Source organism: Eumetopias jubatus, unplaced genomic scaffold (genome assembly GCF_037043125.1).
Source record: "Eumetopias jubatus isolate StellerSeaLion01/CBP00866 unplaced genomic scaffold, mEumJub1_p1.0 scaffold_4, whole genome shotgun sequence".
Taxonomy (NCBI): Eukaryota; Metazoa; Chordata; class Mammalia; order Carnivora; family Otariidae; genus Eumetopias; species Eumetopias jubatus.
Window position 1 is genome coordinate 124,936,005 of NW_028274810.1, and position 16,541 is coordinate 124,952,545.

Consider the following 16,541-nt stretch of genomic DNA (forward strand, 5'->3'; position numbering starts at 1 on the left):
GAAGAGCTCATTCTTACAGACTGGACTAAAGCCTACAAGGAAAAATAAATGGTAGGCTATTCTGGTGGGACCACGTAAGGGATTGTTGTTGAACAGAAGGTAGGGAAATCTCACACTATTCCTGGCTTTTGGACCAGGGCCAGGCCTTGCCACAAGACCCATTTAGCATTTTGCTAACTGGATAATAGAGAAAGTTCTTTCCTGAAGTTCTCAGATTCTATTTCAATTCACTTAAGCCAGAATTTCTGAAAGGGTACTCCACAGAAATTCTACAAAATAAGTTTGGGAAATTTTCTTAAAGATTCACAGTATATCATATCCTCAAATGTGGCAGGAAAAAAACCAACTTTAAACAGCACTTCCAACACTTACTTGCCACTCTCCACTTTACTGAGTAATAGTTATTAATATTCTACAGAATATACTTTGGAAATGCTGCCTTATATACCAGGCGAAGACCTGATGTTTTGCAACTAATCTACTCAGGGACAATTTCTGAGACATAACACAGTAGGTTAGTATCTATAATGTTACTATTTCCCTTTTATTTTCTCCTAAGTCTTAACATTCTTAAGAGTGTAAAAGATACACGTATATGTCTGGCAGTGAAGTGAGTAACCTGTAAAAATAATGTGAGATTCTAGGAACTGTGATAACTGAAGCAAAGAAATGAATTAATGCAACTTTACAGAGTTTAATGCAACTTTATAGAGTTTAATCTTGAATTTCTTTTTTTTGAAAGGATGACAGATGCGGGGGGGGGCAGGACAGGGGAAAATAAATATATGAAAGAATGACGGACCTGTCCCCCTCTCTATATATGCTAAATTTGCCGTATTTTTACCTTCTGAGTTTTTTGGTTCTGAGTTTGATCTGTTTCTATCAGTTTATGAAACATGTGTTCTTCAAGATCCACTTTTTGTCTAAAGGCATTTGCATCTTCTCTCATTTCTTTTGCAACAGCTTCCTGATGTCCAATAAGATTCTGTTAAAAAAATCAATTGTAAAAAAAAATCACAAATCTATATAATAATGCTAGAACACAAAATGACTTTTTTTTTCTAGAATACTAGCACACAAATAAAAAATTGGCATTTGATTTTCAAAGTAAAAAGCAAACAGCAGAGACATCACGGAAAATACAAGAAAAGACCCCTGAAAATTCTCTCATCCAAAAAAGCATTGAGAACACTGGCCAACCAACTTTTTCAGAACTCTGGAAATTAACCAAAGGCTTGCAGCAATTTGGGGAGCATTTACTCATAAAAATGGCTGAGTCCTTAACAAATACAAACAAATTAAAAAAAAAAAAAAAGGCTGAGTCTTGGTAAGAAGAGTAACCCTTAGGGCATTTTTAACTTGCACTATCCCTAGTCCCACCCCACCCCTAAACTCTGCATTAGCCTTGAAAACCAGTAGCCTGGCAGCCAATGGAGGAGATAAAGTGGAGCTGGAGCTCCTTCAAACTCCATTTGATCTATTTGGTGTTCTGGAAGAACCCGCTCCCAAGGCTGTCTTTATCTGTCCTGACTCAGAACTCACGCCTTTGAACAGCCTTTTCCCTGGGGACGTTTGCTGAAAAACATCAGAGGAAACTGTTGACTATCTTGGCTGCCTGAGGCAGTGGATCACAGTGTAAACCACAAGTTAATCAAAAAGATTTACAGAAAAAAAATTAGAGAATCAGATGTCTGTAGGGGACTTTGAAAAGCTCTGATAGATTCCTGGGACCCTAAAAGTCCACATGCATGTGTAAGGCTGTACACATGGCAAGGGCTATGTGAACGCTCATTTCAGAGAAGGTCCTGGGCTCTCAAGTCTGGTGAACTGAGGTACTGCACGGTCAGAAAGTGAAATCTGAGACGCAGTTGTAAACTGCGGAGCTAAGTGTTGAAGGCATGCCCCAACACAGTGCACACAGAGCTCGCTGGCAAAGACTAGAAGCGTACTGGTTCAAGGCAACTATGGAAATCTCTGTCGGGTCACTAACACTGAGTAAAGACTTTAATTTAGTTCTATAAATTAATCTTTACAGAATTAATTCAGACAAGTCATTAAGTAAAGAGACAAGAAACCCTGAGGAGGCGGGAGAATCTGATTTTCAGAACTGCCACATTACAGTATTTAAAATATCTCATTTTCAACAAAAAATTATATGAGATATTAAAAACCAAAAGAATGGCTCCACGTACTCTGAATAGACATTAACCACACATTCTCCAAAGAAGTTATAAGAATGGCCTATAAATATATGAAAGCATCACTACGTGGACTAGCATCATTAGTCATTAGAAAAACGCAAATCAAAACCACAAGATACCACTTCACACCCAATAGTATGGCAACAATCAAAAGGACAGATAAAAACAATGTTCACAAGAATGTAGAGAAATTAGAACTCTACACTCCTAGGTACATTATCTAAGAGAACTGAAAATATATGTTCAAACAAAAAGTTGTACATGAATGTTCACAGTAGTACTACTCATCCTAGCCCAAAAGTGGAAACAACCCCAAATATCCACCAACTGATAAATGGATAAACAAAATGTGGTCTTATCCACACAAGGGAATGTTATTCAGCCACAAAAAGGAAGTACTCACTCATGCCACTATATGAATAAACCTTGAAAACATTATGCTTTGTGAAAGAAGCCAGTCACAGAAGACTATACATTGTATGATTTCATTTAAACGAAATGTCAGAATAGGCAAATCCATCGAGACAGTAAATAAGTGCTTGCCAGGGTCAGGGGACTGGGGAAGTGAGTGCTAATGAGTACAGTGGTTGAAGGGAAGGATAGCAAACAGTATTCATGAAAATTTAAGTTAAAAAAGCAAAATACCAACTGTATGTACCAAATAATCTCACTTATCCTTATTAATGATATTAGCAGTTATTTCCCAATTTAGGGATTTTTTTCTACTTTTCTAATTATCTACTGGCAACATAATTACCTTCATAATGAAAAATAAAAAATGTTTTCCAGTGTTATGTAGAGAAGATATATGTATGAAGAATTTTATTGTCACAAATTGTAAAGCACTTAAACATCCAACGATAGAAAAAAAGTTTAAATAAGTTATGGTTCATCAATATCTACTACAAATGACAACCAAGATATGTAGTCATTTAGAAAAGGGATTTTATTAAGTAAAAAAGAAAAGCAGAATACAGAATCTTAGCTACTCCATAAAGAGGTAAAATGATGTATGTGCAGAGATTAGGGATTAGGAGGAAAACAATGGAAATCTACAAACAGCGAAGAGGAAGGAAGACAAGGTGGTGGTTTAAAGCAGATGGGGGAAGCTGTCCATCCATTTTGTAAAACGGTAGAGCGTTTTAGGCCAAGGGACAATGATGGGAAACTAGTATCTGCCCAGCTCCTGCCAGTACCAGACACTGTAAGGGTGAAGGGTAACTTAGTAGCTGGAGTTATTCAAATCCTGCACATTCCAAAGGAAACATCAGCCCTTGACCAGCTCTAAACCCCTGGAATCCCCTGCCTGGTAAGAGTGTCTCTGTATGCCTGGGCCGCTGGGCTCTGCCAGATAGTTTGTGCTAATCATGTGGCTTATGGTAGGAGCTGTAGGACACACTGTATCAGCCTGACCTCTGCAGAGCCAGTAACTAGGGTCAGGCACATGCACACTCCATGCCTATGTGACTGACTCCCAGTAGAACCCTGCATACTAAGACTCGAGTTGAGTTTGCCTGTTGGCAATGTTCTCTATGTGTTGCTGGCAAAATTAAGCGCTATCTGTACGACTCCACTGGGAGAGGACAAGGGGAAGCTTGTCTCTGGTCTCTCCCGGACTCACCTTATGTGCCTTTTACCTTTGCTGAGGTGTTTTGTTGTTGTTAAGTAATCTCTACCCCCATCATGGGGCTCAAACTCATGACCCCGAGATCAAGAGTCGCATGCTCCACTAAGCCAGCCAGGCGCCCCTATCTTGGCTAAGTTTACTCTGTATCCTTTCGGTGTAATAAACCATAACCATGAGTATAACAGCTTTTCTGAGTTCTGTGAGTCCTTCTAGCAAATCGCTGAACCTGAGGGTAGTCTTGGGGACTCCTGTCACTGACATATAGATATTAATTCATTTAATTCTCACAGCAGTCTTGGCAAGGGTGGTCCTAGGCCAAGGAGAATGTACATGTGCCTGAGAGAGAGACTGAGACAAGAGGCCGAAATTGGACTTGGTGAAACAGGGTTCTAAGAGACGAGGGGATGGAATCTGGTCAGAGGTCAGTATGTGCTTGTTGGTTTATGCTTAGTTTTTATTCTTTTGTTAAAAAAAATTTTATTCAGGGGTGTGTGGGTGGTTCAGTCATTAAGCATCTGCCTTCGGCTCAGGTCATGATCCCAGGGTTCTGGGTTTGAGCCCTGTGTCGGGCTCCCTGCTCCACGGGAAGCCTGCTTCTCCCTCTCCCACTCCCCCTGCTTGTGTTCCCTCTCTCGCTCTCTGTCAAATAAATAAATAAAATCTTAAAAAAAATTTTTTTATTCAAATTAGATATATATGGGATATTGAGCATATATTTCCAATACGGGTCATCACAATATTGTCTGTTTTCTGGGATATGATTTGTTTACAAATAGATGCAGTTAATCAAACTAATCTAAACACTTTGGCAGAAAAAAGTGTTAATCACTAAAACTGATGAAAATGGCAGGAGCTGCACATCTGAATCTAACGGACCAGATAAAGTTCATGATTTTGTAAGTTAGTTTTGTTGAGTAGGCTTGGTCTTCTCTAACTCTAGTAGTTTGCTTAATAAATACTTTCCTCAAAAGAGGGCAAAAATGATAATGATCCATAGAAAGAGACTCAGCATTACTTCTGGGGCATTCCTGCCCAAAGCGTGTAAGTTGAATTGTATCATGAGGAAACAACAGACAAATGCCAACTGAGGGACACTCTACAAAATATCTGGCCAAATGCTTCAAAAATATCAATGTTATAAAATATAAAGACAGACTCAGGAGTGGTGCCAACATAAAGGAGACTAAAGAGACGTGACAACTGAGAAAATGGATTATCTGAGATTTTCTTTTGCTCTGAAGGACATTTTTACCACAACTGATAAAATCTGAATAAGGCTTATACAGTGGATAACAATAAAATGTTCATTTCCTGATTTTGATCATTGTTCTGTGCTCATGTGATAAGGATTCCTTGGTTTTAGGAAATATACACTGAAGCATTTAGGGGGAAAGGAGCATCAGGTTTGCAATTTTCTCTTAAAAAGTTCAGAAAAAAAATTTATCTACGTGTGTACATGTACATACACAGAAAGAGAAGGATAATGCCAATTTAGCAACGTGTTAATATTTGAGAATCTGAGAAAAACATATTTGGAAATTCTTAGTATTTGTCTTGCAAATTTTATGTTAATTCTGAAATCATGCCCTGCTGGTGCCACCACCCACCTCCCCCAAAGAAAAGACAGTAAAAAGTAAATTTAGGTTTGGTCCCAAATGAATTGAATCTAATTCAAAATTATAGGAGACTTAGTCAGGGTGTAAAACCCTGGCTCAGTTCTACAAGTAGTTCAGTGTGGAACTTAAAAAGTGTTGTAGATACGAATGGATGCCATAAGTTTTAAATCTCATTTGATGTGAATAACAATCATATGTTACCTGTTACATATTTGCAGTTATCACTAATTTCAAAGTCTCACTTTAAAAGAGGGCTGAAGGAAGTGAAAACTTACGGCTTCAACATTAAGTAACAAAATGCTTTTCCCAAATAATAAATATTTATATTAACAAAATTCCTTTTTCCAATGTCGTGGAAACTAAATTATATATTCTAAGTAGATACTTGATAATTTATTTCCAGAAGATTCAAATTTAAAGTACTTTACAGCTCTTGTCTGATTTACCTTACTTACAAAGATCCTTATGAAGTACTGGGTTAATTTTGTAGTCACTATCACACAGATACAGAAAACTTCGTAAGTTGGTAGAAAATCATGAGGCAAAATCTGGGACTTACATCTGGTACCTCAGACACTAGACTAAGTCGCTAAGAGAAACATGAATTAAAGAATTACAACAAACTGTATATTCAGACATTTTGGCTACCTTACAATCCTGGATGACACTATATTCTGCTTAAAAAAAAAATAAAATGAACATTACAAAATCATGAATAAATACAACCTAAAAAGAGTTTGCATAAACCCTGCTTCTCTCATCATGGAAACAGATGATTTATACCTTCTCATAATGTCTTTTTTGTGATTCGAGTTCCAGATGTCTCATTTCTAGGTCTTTCGCTGTAGTAGCAATTTCTCGATCTCTCATGTGTACCTATGGCCAAACAACAAAGTGTGAACACCAAAAAGAATTTACAAGATAATTTCTGTTTAACAGATTTAGTAATCTTGTAATCCAAACAACCCACTAAGAGTATTTTAAATAAGAAGTATTGGGTTTTGATACCAGAGTAACTGATAGTATATTAACATTCACTGTAGAACCTAGGAATAATGCTGAGTTAAAGCTTAATTTTCTAAAAAGGAAAGTACAATTACCATATGCTCATCTACTCAGGCTGCGAGAACAGACGGCAGTTCTTACCACACTATATAAGCCAATATTATGAGTTAGAAAAACTTGAGCAACTTAAATTTGCAGTGGTTAAAAATATAGAATGTTTAATCTTATTAAATGTAACTATATTTAATGTTCTTTTTGATTAAATGACTATACTTAAATTTTTTTTTTAAAGATTTATTTTTTTAGAGAGAGAACGAGGGTCAAGGACGGAGGGAGAGTATCTCAAGCAGATGCCCCACTGAGCACAGAGCCTGACATGGGGCTGGATCTCACGATCCTGGGATCATGACCCAGCCAAAATCAAGAGTCTGTCACTCAACCAACCGAGTCACCCAGGCACCCTTATATGACCATACTTTTATAAATTCAGTTTGGCAACTAGTAACTCCAAGTTTAAATGTGCTCTGCTTGGACTTGGCTAATTTAAAGTTCACCGTTCATCAAATTTTGATTACTTGGAAACTTTTCACTCCTATACACTAGAGGGTTTGAATAAGGCCCTCTTTAGGTAGACAGAGAATCTTAGGAGCAATCTTAAATAAATACTTGGCTGCCTAAAGTCTCCCATTTTTTTAAGAGTGATATGTGTTTCAGAAACAAAACAAACTATAACCCCATCTAACCCCATTCATTTATTCAGTAAACCTTTAAAGACTGTATTATTATTTGCATCCGTTAAGTATTAGACATTGTAAAGATAAAAGATACATGATCAAATACCTATCACTGGAGAAACAAATAGTGAAAATGAAAATACAGTGGGGTGTACAAGAAGGACAAACATCTGAGAAGTAAATAAACCACTAACTGGCAACTGGTTTCACTTAAGGAGGTTACTGGGAAGGCAGCTAGCTCAAAGTGGGGATGTTCGAGTTCACGAAACAAGAGCAGTAAAAATGCCAACAGGCAGAGGAGAGGTTTGGCATAATTAATAATGCTTTTCAGGAATTTCAATTAGAGAAGCTCTTTCACTTATGAATTTTTAGACAGACAAATAGCTTAGTGCCCGGGCAAACCCAGATCAACTTTGCTGATGCTAATGGATGTGCAATCACTCGTGCGTGTCACCACGGACTCAGTCTTCCTGCTGGTGCCTGCACTGTGAGGAGAAAAGCTCTGGCGTTTAGCAGGTCAGAGCCCACTATCAGAATAGGGAGATGAAGGACAGGGGGCTGGAAGGGCAAGCAGAGGCCAGATCATGCAAACCGAAAGGACTTTACAGGATTCTTTGGCAAAAAATTGCCTTCACTATCTCAAAGAGTTTGGAATAAAGAGGTCAGAGTTCTAAGCCCGTATTACTTTTGGAGAAGAACATATACTCTTCTAGAATAATAAATTATCAACCTCATTTACTCAGTGAGATCATGAAAAGGAATCATAGCTTTCAAAAACCGATTTAAAATTAACTGGCTTTAAGCAAAACAAAAAGTATTATCTCATGCCATAAAAGAGATGACAGATTTCTAATACAGAGGAATTCAAAATACTTTCAAAGATTGAAAAAAATACTTAGTATTTTACCAAAACTAGGTTTAAAACTCCCTAAATTAGTCTATAAATTCAATGCAATCCTAATAAACATGCCACCAGGATGGGGTGAGGTAGGGATTCAGAAACGAAGAGTGATAACGATTCTCAAAGTGTATGAGACTAGACTGCAGAGAACCCTGAAAAGGCAGACTAAGTGGGAATGAGGCCCACAAGTCAGACAAAGATCATGAAGCTGTTGTTCAGGGTGGTGCTGGCTTAGGAGCAGACAGAGCAATGGAGGAAATAAGATATATAAGGGAATTTAACATTGAATAAACCATCAGTTGGCAAATGACTTCGTTCATCGACAAATGGGTGTGACTGTGTTCCAACAAAGCTGTATTTATGGATACTGAAATATGAATTTCATGTTTTTAAAATGTCACATAATATTCATGTCATGAAATTATTATTGTTAGAATTATTTTAACCATTTAAAAAGTCAAAGCCAGGGGCGCCTGGGTGGCTCAGTTGGTTAGGTGACCAACTCGTGATTTTGGCTCAGGTCATGATCTCACGGGTCATGGGACTGAGCCCCGTGTGGGGCTCCACGCTCAGTGGGGAGTCTGCTTGAGAGTCTCTCCCTCTGCCCCTACCCCCACTCACGCTTGCTCTCTCTCTAAAATAAATAAACCTTAAAAAAAAATGTGATTAGTCCAAATTTAGGTGTACTGTAAGTATAAACTGACTGCTAGATTGCAAGATTTAATATAAGCAAAAAGTAAAACATCTCATAATGTCTTTATACTAATTACATATTTAAAAAATTGGGAAATATATTGAGTCAAACAAAATGCTATTAAAATGATTTCCTCTGTTTCTTACTTTTTTTTCTTATTTTTTTTACATGTGGCTGCTAGAAAACAAAATTGCCTATGTGGCTCACATCATATTTCTACTGGATACTGCTGCCCCAAATGGCACAAACAGCCCATGTAAATTGAAAAGAAAAAACTTGACAGAAAATGGACAAATATGGATATACAATTTATAGTTCTTCTACAAATGGAAGATAACTGGAGAGATATTTAACCTCACTAGCAAGAAAAAAAAAGACAAAATATACAATTTCCACCTATGAGATTGGCAAATATTAAGACTGACGTACTCCGAACTGACTAGGGTATAAGCACTCTTCTATATACACTTAAAATAACTTGGGTAGGTTCATTTTTGGAGAATAATTTGGTAGGTCTTGGAATTTACTCAACAAAACTACGTGTGCAAGTACTCAAAGATTTGTACTGAGAATGTATAACCTAGCACCATCTTGTATAGCAAAGCACTGCAAACAACCTCAATGTCCAACAAACAGCAAAGGATTAATTAAATAAACTATAACATAATCACACAATGGAATACTATGCAGCCATAAAAAAAGGAAAGAGCTCTATCATTTTTTCAGTTTATTTTGGGGACAAAATGAGAGAAGAGTAGGGAAGGTCCATTTTTGACTCCCTGTATTTTATAATGGAAATTTTCTTATACTGGCCAGGCGCAAATTTTTATATTTAAAAAGAGCATTTCCCCTACTTCACAGTTAATGGTTCATTGATATTTCTATTTTTAGAGAAAGAATCACCAAGGACACTGGTCAAATTGACTAATTTTCTTGGCATTTCTAAACTTTTTTGCTATTAGTGAAATTCGAAAGAGGAGAGGAAACGCTGAGGGAAAAGTGAAAGTAAAGAGGCTATTTAGTATTCCCTGTGGATCCTAGCGAGGACATTTAACTTGAAGGTAGGAGAATAAATGGAGCAAACAGAGATCCTGTGTGAGCACTAAGATACGGATCATGAACCTTTCTCTCGATTTCATCATCCAGTCTTCTTAGTTCCATTTCACGCTGATCTTGCTGCAGCTTCAGAAACCGCCTTCGTGTAGCATCTTGTAAGTGCATTTCCTTGACTTTCAGCTCTCTTTTCACAGAAGCTAGTCTTAAATACAAAATACATCAAGAGGAACACATAGACACATTTCCCGACATAGACTGAAGTGGAAAAATCGTATGTTTCACAACAGTGAAAGGCCCGCCACCGACTTCGGCACATCTGTCCCCATCCCCTGGTGCTACTGTGGCATCACGCACACGGAGGAATGGTGCCCGTGGCTGCCTTTGTGGAAAGGACCAGTGTCCAAACGCAACTGGCTATGCTTTTCGTATTTAAAAGTTCCTAACAGGTCTACTCAGATCATCTCGGTACAATCAATATCCTTTATCTGAAGGAAGAATGCCACGAAGTGCTCCGGGGTCACCAAAGATTATGTATGCTTTCTCTGCCAGAATTTTAGTACAAGGTTAATCTTCAGTTCAGTAACTGTTTAACCCACACTAGAAATCAGTTTCGTAAAATCCCAACCAGGAGTAAAACTCAGTAAACACGGAAGTGAGGTTCCCCAACAATTAGACTTAGTCTCAATGCTCATCCCATAATCTTAATTAATTTAAACATTTTGCTTTATTAACATACTTTTGAATAAGCATTTAATACTTCTTCCCCTGTCCTCCAAAGTATGAGATGCATAATGAGATAATCATTTTATGTTCCAATTTTCAAGTCATACAGATATGTTTAAAACACAATTTTAAAAATTCTGCTCCCCTGATCACCTGAAGGTGATTTATCCAGCACTGTGTTACAAAGCATTTCTGCCTACTGTACAATGATGCTTCTAATAATGTCCTCCAAGGCACATTAGACTTGTGTGCAGTCAGAATTCCATTTCATACGCCAATTCTTTGAAATGTGGTAGATGCAGATTTTTTATTAGCTTAAATTTTTGCTTAATGGAAATGCCACAGCTGGGTAATGTTACGTATATAGAAAAGAAAGAAGAAAATAAAAATTATTCAACTAACTCACAAGTCCAGATTTTCTCAAAGTGGTAACACATACCTCTGTCTTTGCTGTATCATTTTTTCCTCCTCCTGTAAGAGCAATTCTCTCCTCGTTTCTTCGGCTTTACGAAGTAGTTCTTGTTTTTGGTACCAAGCTTCGTCTTCAACTCTCTGCTGGTCTACCTCAGCTTGCATATCTTCAACCATCTGCCTTAAGTAGGGAATATTTACTATTATATCCAGACACAGACAAGCCCCCAGTATGCACTTGTGATTATGCAAGGGTAAACTGCTATTTGCCTCTGAGACCCTGAACTACTGCCTTTCACTTTCATATTTATCTCATCCAAGTGGTAGAAAGCACCGAAAAGGATGCCCTATGTAAGTCTCACCAAGAAATGCAAACAAAGAAAAAAATTTAAACAAAGAAAACTGAGTAATTTAAGTCCAACCAAAACACAAGATGTATACCTGGTTAATATGTAATTGTTTCACTTCTATATGCAAGAATTAAATATCTTTAAAGATATTCCCAGCCTTCAAACTCTGATTTTACACAAATACTTAATAATTTACATGTGTTTCTCAAAAAAAATTCTGTCTGTATTTATGAAAGATTTTGCTACTATCACACAAAGAACAACTATTCCATGATTACCTCTCTCTCAGGTAGTCCAATTCATCAATCCTTATTCTTTCTCGCTCCTGTGTCTGATAGTCCACAATAAACTTTGGATATTGGTTAAATACTGGATATTGCCCTTTCGTCAAGGCCACAAAGACATGAAGCATGCTGTTGGGATGAATATCAGTAGGAGTGGTATCCATGAGATGATAGACTTCTCTAATGACAACGCTTATATCCAGGTTATTCCGATGATGAAAAAAATACTGTAAGAAAACTTTGTGTTGAAATTGTGATTCAACTAATAAAGCAGTTATGAGGGAAAAAATAAGAGTTCAAAAATTGTGAATTTATCTTTTCTTCCCTTTTTTCTTCCTTCCTTCCCTTCCTTCCTTCCTCCCCTCCCTCCCTCCCTTCTTTCCTTCCTTCCTTCCTTCCCCCCACCCTCCCTCTCTCTCTTTTCTTCCTTGGCAAATTCACTGAAACTTTTCTTAACTCAAGTTTTAAAATGAAAAGTCAATTTCATATTTTCAAAGTCTAATAAGATTTCAAAACCAAACTTCTGAAATAATACTTTTAAAATTTTAACTCCAACAGAAGGCCTCCTTTATATTAGAAGAACACTTCAACCAACAATGGAGCAAACTCTTCTGCTTGGATTTTTTTCCTTGCAAAAGCCAAAATAAATAAATTTGAAAATAAATTAGCTTGATTCGTTAAAAAAATCTGAAACATTTCCACACTATCTTGTTCTGCTGGTAGGTCCAAATTCTAAAATATATATAGGTATGTATCTTGTGAACAGTAAGTAAAAATAAAGTTTGGCAGGGGTGCCTGGGTGGCTTAGTCAGTTAAGTGTCCCAACTCCTGATTTCGGCTCAGGTCATGATCTCGGGGTCGTGATATTGAGCCCCTCATTGGGCTCCGTGCTCAGTGGGGAGTCTGCTTGAGATTCCTTTTCTCCATCTCCCTCTGCCCCTTCCCACTCACTTTCTCTCTCAAATAAATAAATGTTTAAAAAAAGAAAAACTAAAAACCTTAAAAAAATAAAGTTTGACAGGAACCACAAAATAAGTAACAAACCCAATTCATCCTGTTTACCAAAAGAATCTCTCCTTTTATTTTTTACTTATTTTTTTTTAAGACTGTATTTATTTATTTGAGAGACAGAGAGAGAGAGAACACATACGAGCGGGGCGAGTGGCAGAGGGAGAGCGACAAGCAGACTCCCCGCTGAGTGCGAAGCCCGACGTGGGGCTCCATCCCACGACCTTGAGATCATGATCTTAACCAATTCAGTCAGACACTTAACCAACTGACCCCTCTCCTTTTAAAAACCTCCTCTAACGCTTTCAAGTAACCTTCCTGCCATATCTCAAAATTCTCAGAGTAACCATTTCATATGTGTAATAAGCATCCAGATTGTCAGAAACTGGATGGGTCACTGATAAAACCACCCAAGGAATTAGCAATGACTCAACTGGTAAACATCCTTTACACAGGGAACAAGCACTAAGCTCCAGTATTACTGTGTTTCTTTTCTGAAGCTACGACTTAAGACAAATAGTGTGCTGTGACTGTCTGTTGGATTATCGACCAACAATGTCAGAGTAAGGGTGTGTATACCTTGCTCTCCACTCCACTACTCCCACCTGGCACCAGTACCCGACATGCCACGGGTACTCAATAAATGTATCCATTCTTCAATAGAAATAAATGAAACTCCAGAACTGCTACTTAAGAACAAGGATATTTACCTCAAAATCATCTTTAAGACTGCAGTTGAGCAAAGGAGCTCTACAGTGTATGTTGTAGGCTACCACAGTCATCAGGAGGAACGAAGGGTGGTTGGAAAAGACGTTATCAAACAATTTTAGCCACTCCTCTCTTGTTAGTACTTCTGAAAAAACAGTTTCAAGAAGAGGCCATGCATACAGCTAAAATAAATAAGGAAAAACTTATTAGTTTTCTATGGAAAAGTCATTAAGTCCTTGCTAATACTCTCTTACATTTGAGGTAGCTGTTAAAACCATTATATTCAAAACAATTCTGAAAAGAACTGCCTTAATATGGACCTTTCTTTATAGACTTTTGGGAAAGCAGTTTAATGAAGAAAAAGAATGGAATACTGTTAAAAATACAAAAAGTAGTATGTTCTTTACTATACTCTTCCAAGAAAAGTCTGTCTTACTTATACCAGAACCAATGTTAGCTTCCAAGATTAGTCATGTTATCCTAAAAACCTCATACTCTTACCTGGGAAGTTATGTTATGATCTATGAAGTGCTGCAGCAGGTCTTTGTCGTGGAATGCCAAAACATTTTCTATCATACTGAGAATATTGATGGGAGGGTTAGGGAAATATTCAAACCAGTGTTGACACCAATTGACTATGAAGAAAAAAAATTGAAAATCTATCTTTAGCATTCTATATTATCAAAGGATTCTGCAATTCTTACATGAATCCACTCTATGTCCTCAATATGCCCATTAATAAAGAAAACATGACAACTCTTTAAGTTCTAGAACCATCGATTTTAAAGTTGCATCATGTTAACATCATATTTTAGGTTTATAGAATTGGCCAATTTCTTCAACTGAGAGCAGTCAATGAGGAAGTGTCCATTAAAACAAACAGAACTTCCCAAAGTATGCTGATCTTCCTATAGGGCGCTCTGCTTCCTGCTTCTCCTTGTTAACAAAATGACCCTTCTACAAAAGATTCCTTCTGAAGTCTTGACAATCTCCTAAAATCTACTCAAATTCATACCTAATCAAAATTAGAAAAGTTTACAAGAAATGTTCAAAATTACTAATTTTTTTTGAGAAAGCGTGAGCAGGGGTGGGGGGTGGGGGGCAGAGGGAGAGAGAGAATTTTAAGCAGACTCCATGCCCAAGGTGTAGCCTAACATCATGACCCTGAGATCAGGATCTGGGCCGAAACCAAGAGTTGGACGCTTGACCAACTGAGCCACCCAGGCACCCCCAAGATTATACTCTTACACATCAATAGCAACACATAAAAACAAATGGGCATGTATCATACCCCTATCCATTAAATGCTATAATAGCAGAATAAACACGTCCCTGTTACTAGGACAAGAGTGACTGTTCTACGGCCGTGATAACAAGTAACCACCAGAACTCGTTTTAAATCTAAGCCATCGACGACAACTTATTCAGTAAACCTGACTTTGAAAACCGGCCAGTGACTGAGGGATTCTCTGAAAGTCAGCCAGTGCAAAGCAGAATCTATTCTGCTCAAGATGCTTCTAAAGCTCACGTTAACTCACTGAATAACCACTAGAATCCCCAAAACATTCTCCTGAAAACGCTGGTAGGATCAGTTAGTTTCACTCAATGGACTACATCTAATCACCACAGCCCTCCTTAATTATTAAATTCGGATTTTTATTTTAAACACTGAATTGTGGTTCCATCCTTTGGCAATAAGATCTCCTTTCTCATATTAGCAAAAGAAGGCTTAGATCGGCAGAATTTTGGATTACATCTGGTTATAAAGGGCCTACTAATTTCAGAAGTTAATTATTTATTAGTAAGTAAATGTGAGTTAATAATTAAGGCATAAATAAACTCTTGCAAAAACTAAGCTTTGAAAGAAATTCTTTCAGCTTCTTTAACTGCTGCTCTTAAGTTAACTTTAAAAGAAAAACCCAGTTCAGCAACACATGCTAAGTGTCTATCATGTCTCAGATACTGCTAGTCCTAGGAATTTTATTTTTTTAATTAATTGATTTATTTATTTTTAAAGATTTTATTTTTATTTATTTGACACAGAGAGAGAGATAGTGAGAGAGAGAGAGCACAAGCAGGGGGAGTGGGAGAGGGAGAAGCAGGCTCCCTGCTAAGCAGAGAGCCCGACACGGGGCTCGATCCCAGGACCTGGGATCATGGCCTGAGCCGAAGGCAGCCGCTTAACCGACTGAGCCACCCAGGCGCCCCTAGTCCTAGGAATTTTAAAACACCACACACACACAGCTCAGATTTTTATAACTAATCTTCATCAAGAGAACACTGCTCTCAATTAGGCACGAGGGAAACGCTGCTTCAACAGGGTTTGCCTTCTCTTCTTCTATATGGGTAGAGGACCCAGAGACAGAACTCACCGGAGAAGAGAATAAAGAGAAGTAACTGTGTGGAGATCCTTGGCTAAACCAGAAGAACTCCTTCTTGGTCATAAAAGAGACTGTAAAGAGTGCTTAAAGATGACTTTTATAAATATATCCCAAATTATACTTCAAAGTGACTGTATTCCTTTTTCCCAGGTCCCAACTAGACTGTGAACCTTAAAAAGCCAGAACAACGGTGTATCGCAAGCAGTGCTAATGTTTAGTTGGAGCTCAGTAAATGTTTCTTGAATAAAACTAGTTTGAGACCCTTCGTGAAAATTCACAGCTACTCATGCTGACTATGATGGATCTTTTAGATTTAAATTTCAGGCTTAGAAGAGAAAATCAATTCCTCAGCACATAATCATACTCCAGCGATATAACAAGACTTTACTGGAAATAAAAAACAGTTTTGCATGCTTACTTACATATAAACAGCTCTTCTTAGGGTAAAATATCATTTGCCATTTTAACCATTTTTAAGTATGCAATTCAGTGTCATTAACTATATGCACAATGTTGTGCAACCATCACTATTTGCAAAATCCTTCCCCAAACATTAACTCTGTACCCATTCAGGACTAACCTCCCGTTCCCACCTCCTCCAACCCCTGGTAACCTCTAATCTACTTTGTGTGTCCATAAATTTCCTATTTGAAATATTTCATATAAATTTGTCCTTTTGTGCCTAGCTTTCAGGGTTTATTCCTTTATATGGTTAAATCATATTCCATCATATACTATATATACTATATACATAGTTTATCCAGTCATCTGTTAACAATGATGATGACGATACTTGGGCTGTTTCCACCTTTTGGCTACTGGGAAAAACGCTACCATGGATA

At 37.5% G+C, this 16,541-nt stretch overlaps 1 protein-coding gene across 5 annotated transcripts in view; it reads right to left on the minus strand.

Annotated features, from left to right (window-relative positions):
• TBC1D31 (TBC1 domain family member 31) overlaps positions 1-16,541 on the minus strand; it is a 66,112-nt gene that overhangs the window by 9,818 nt on the left and 39,753 nt on the right. For all 5 annotated transcript variants that reach the window (XR_003609681.2, XM_028105675.2, XM_028105673.2 and 2 more), the window contains exons 12-18: positions 13,820-13,953; positions 13,321-13,500; positions 11,597-11,829; positions 10,997-11,149; positions 9,901-10,036; positions 6,228-6,320; positions 845-985 (exon numbers count right to left, since the gene is read on the minus strand). Coding sequence is in view for 4 of the 5 variants with exons in the window: in XM_028105675.2 (XP_027961476.2) it covers positions 845-985; positions 6,228-6,320; positions 9,901-10,036; positions 10,997-11,149; positions 11,597-11,829; positions 13,321-13,500; positions 13,820-13,953 (1,070 nt within the window). In the remaining variant the exon portion in view is untranslated. The remainder of the gene's footprint in view (positions 1-844; positions 986-6,227; positions 6,321-9,900; positions 10,037-10,996; positions 11,150-11,596; positions 11,830-13,320; positions 13,501-13,819; positions 13,954-16,541) is intronic.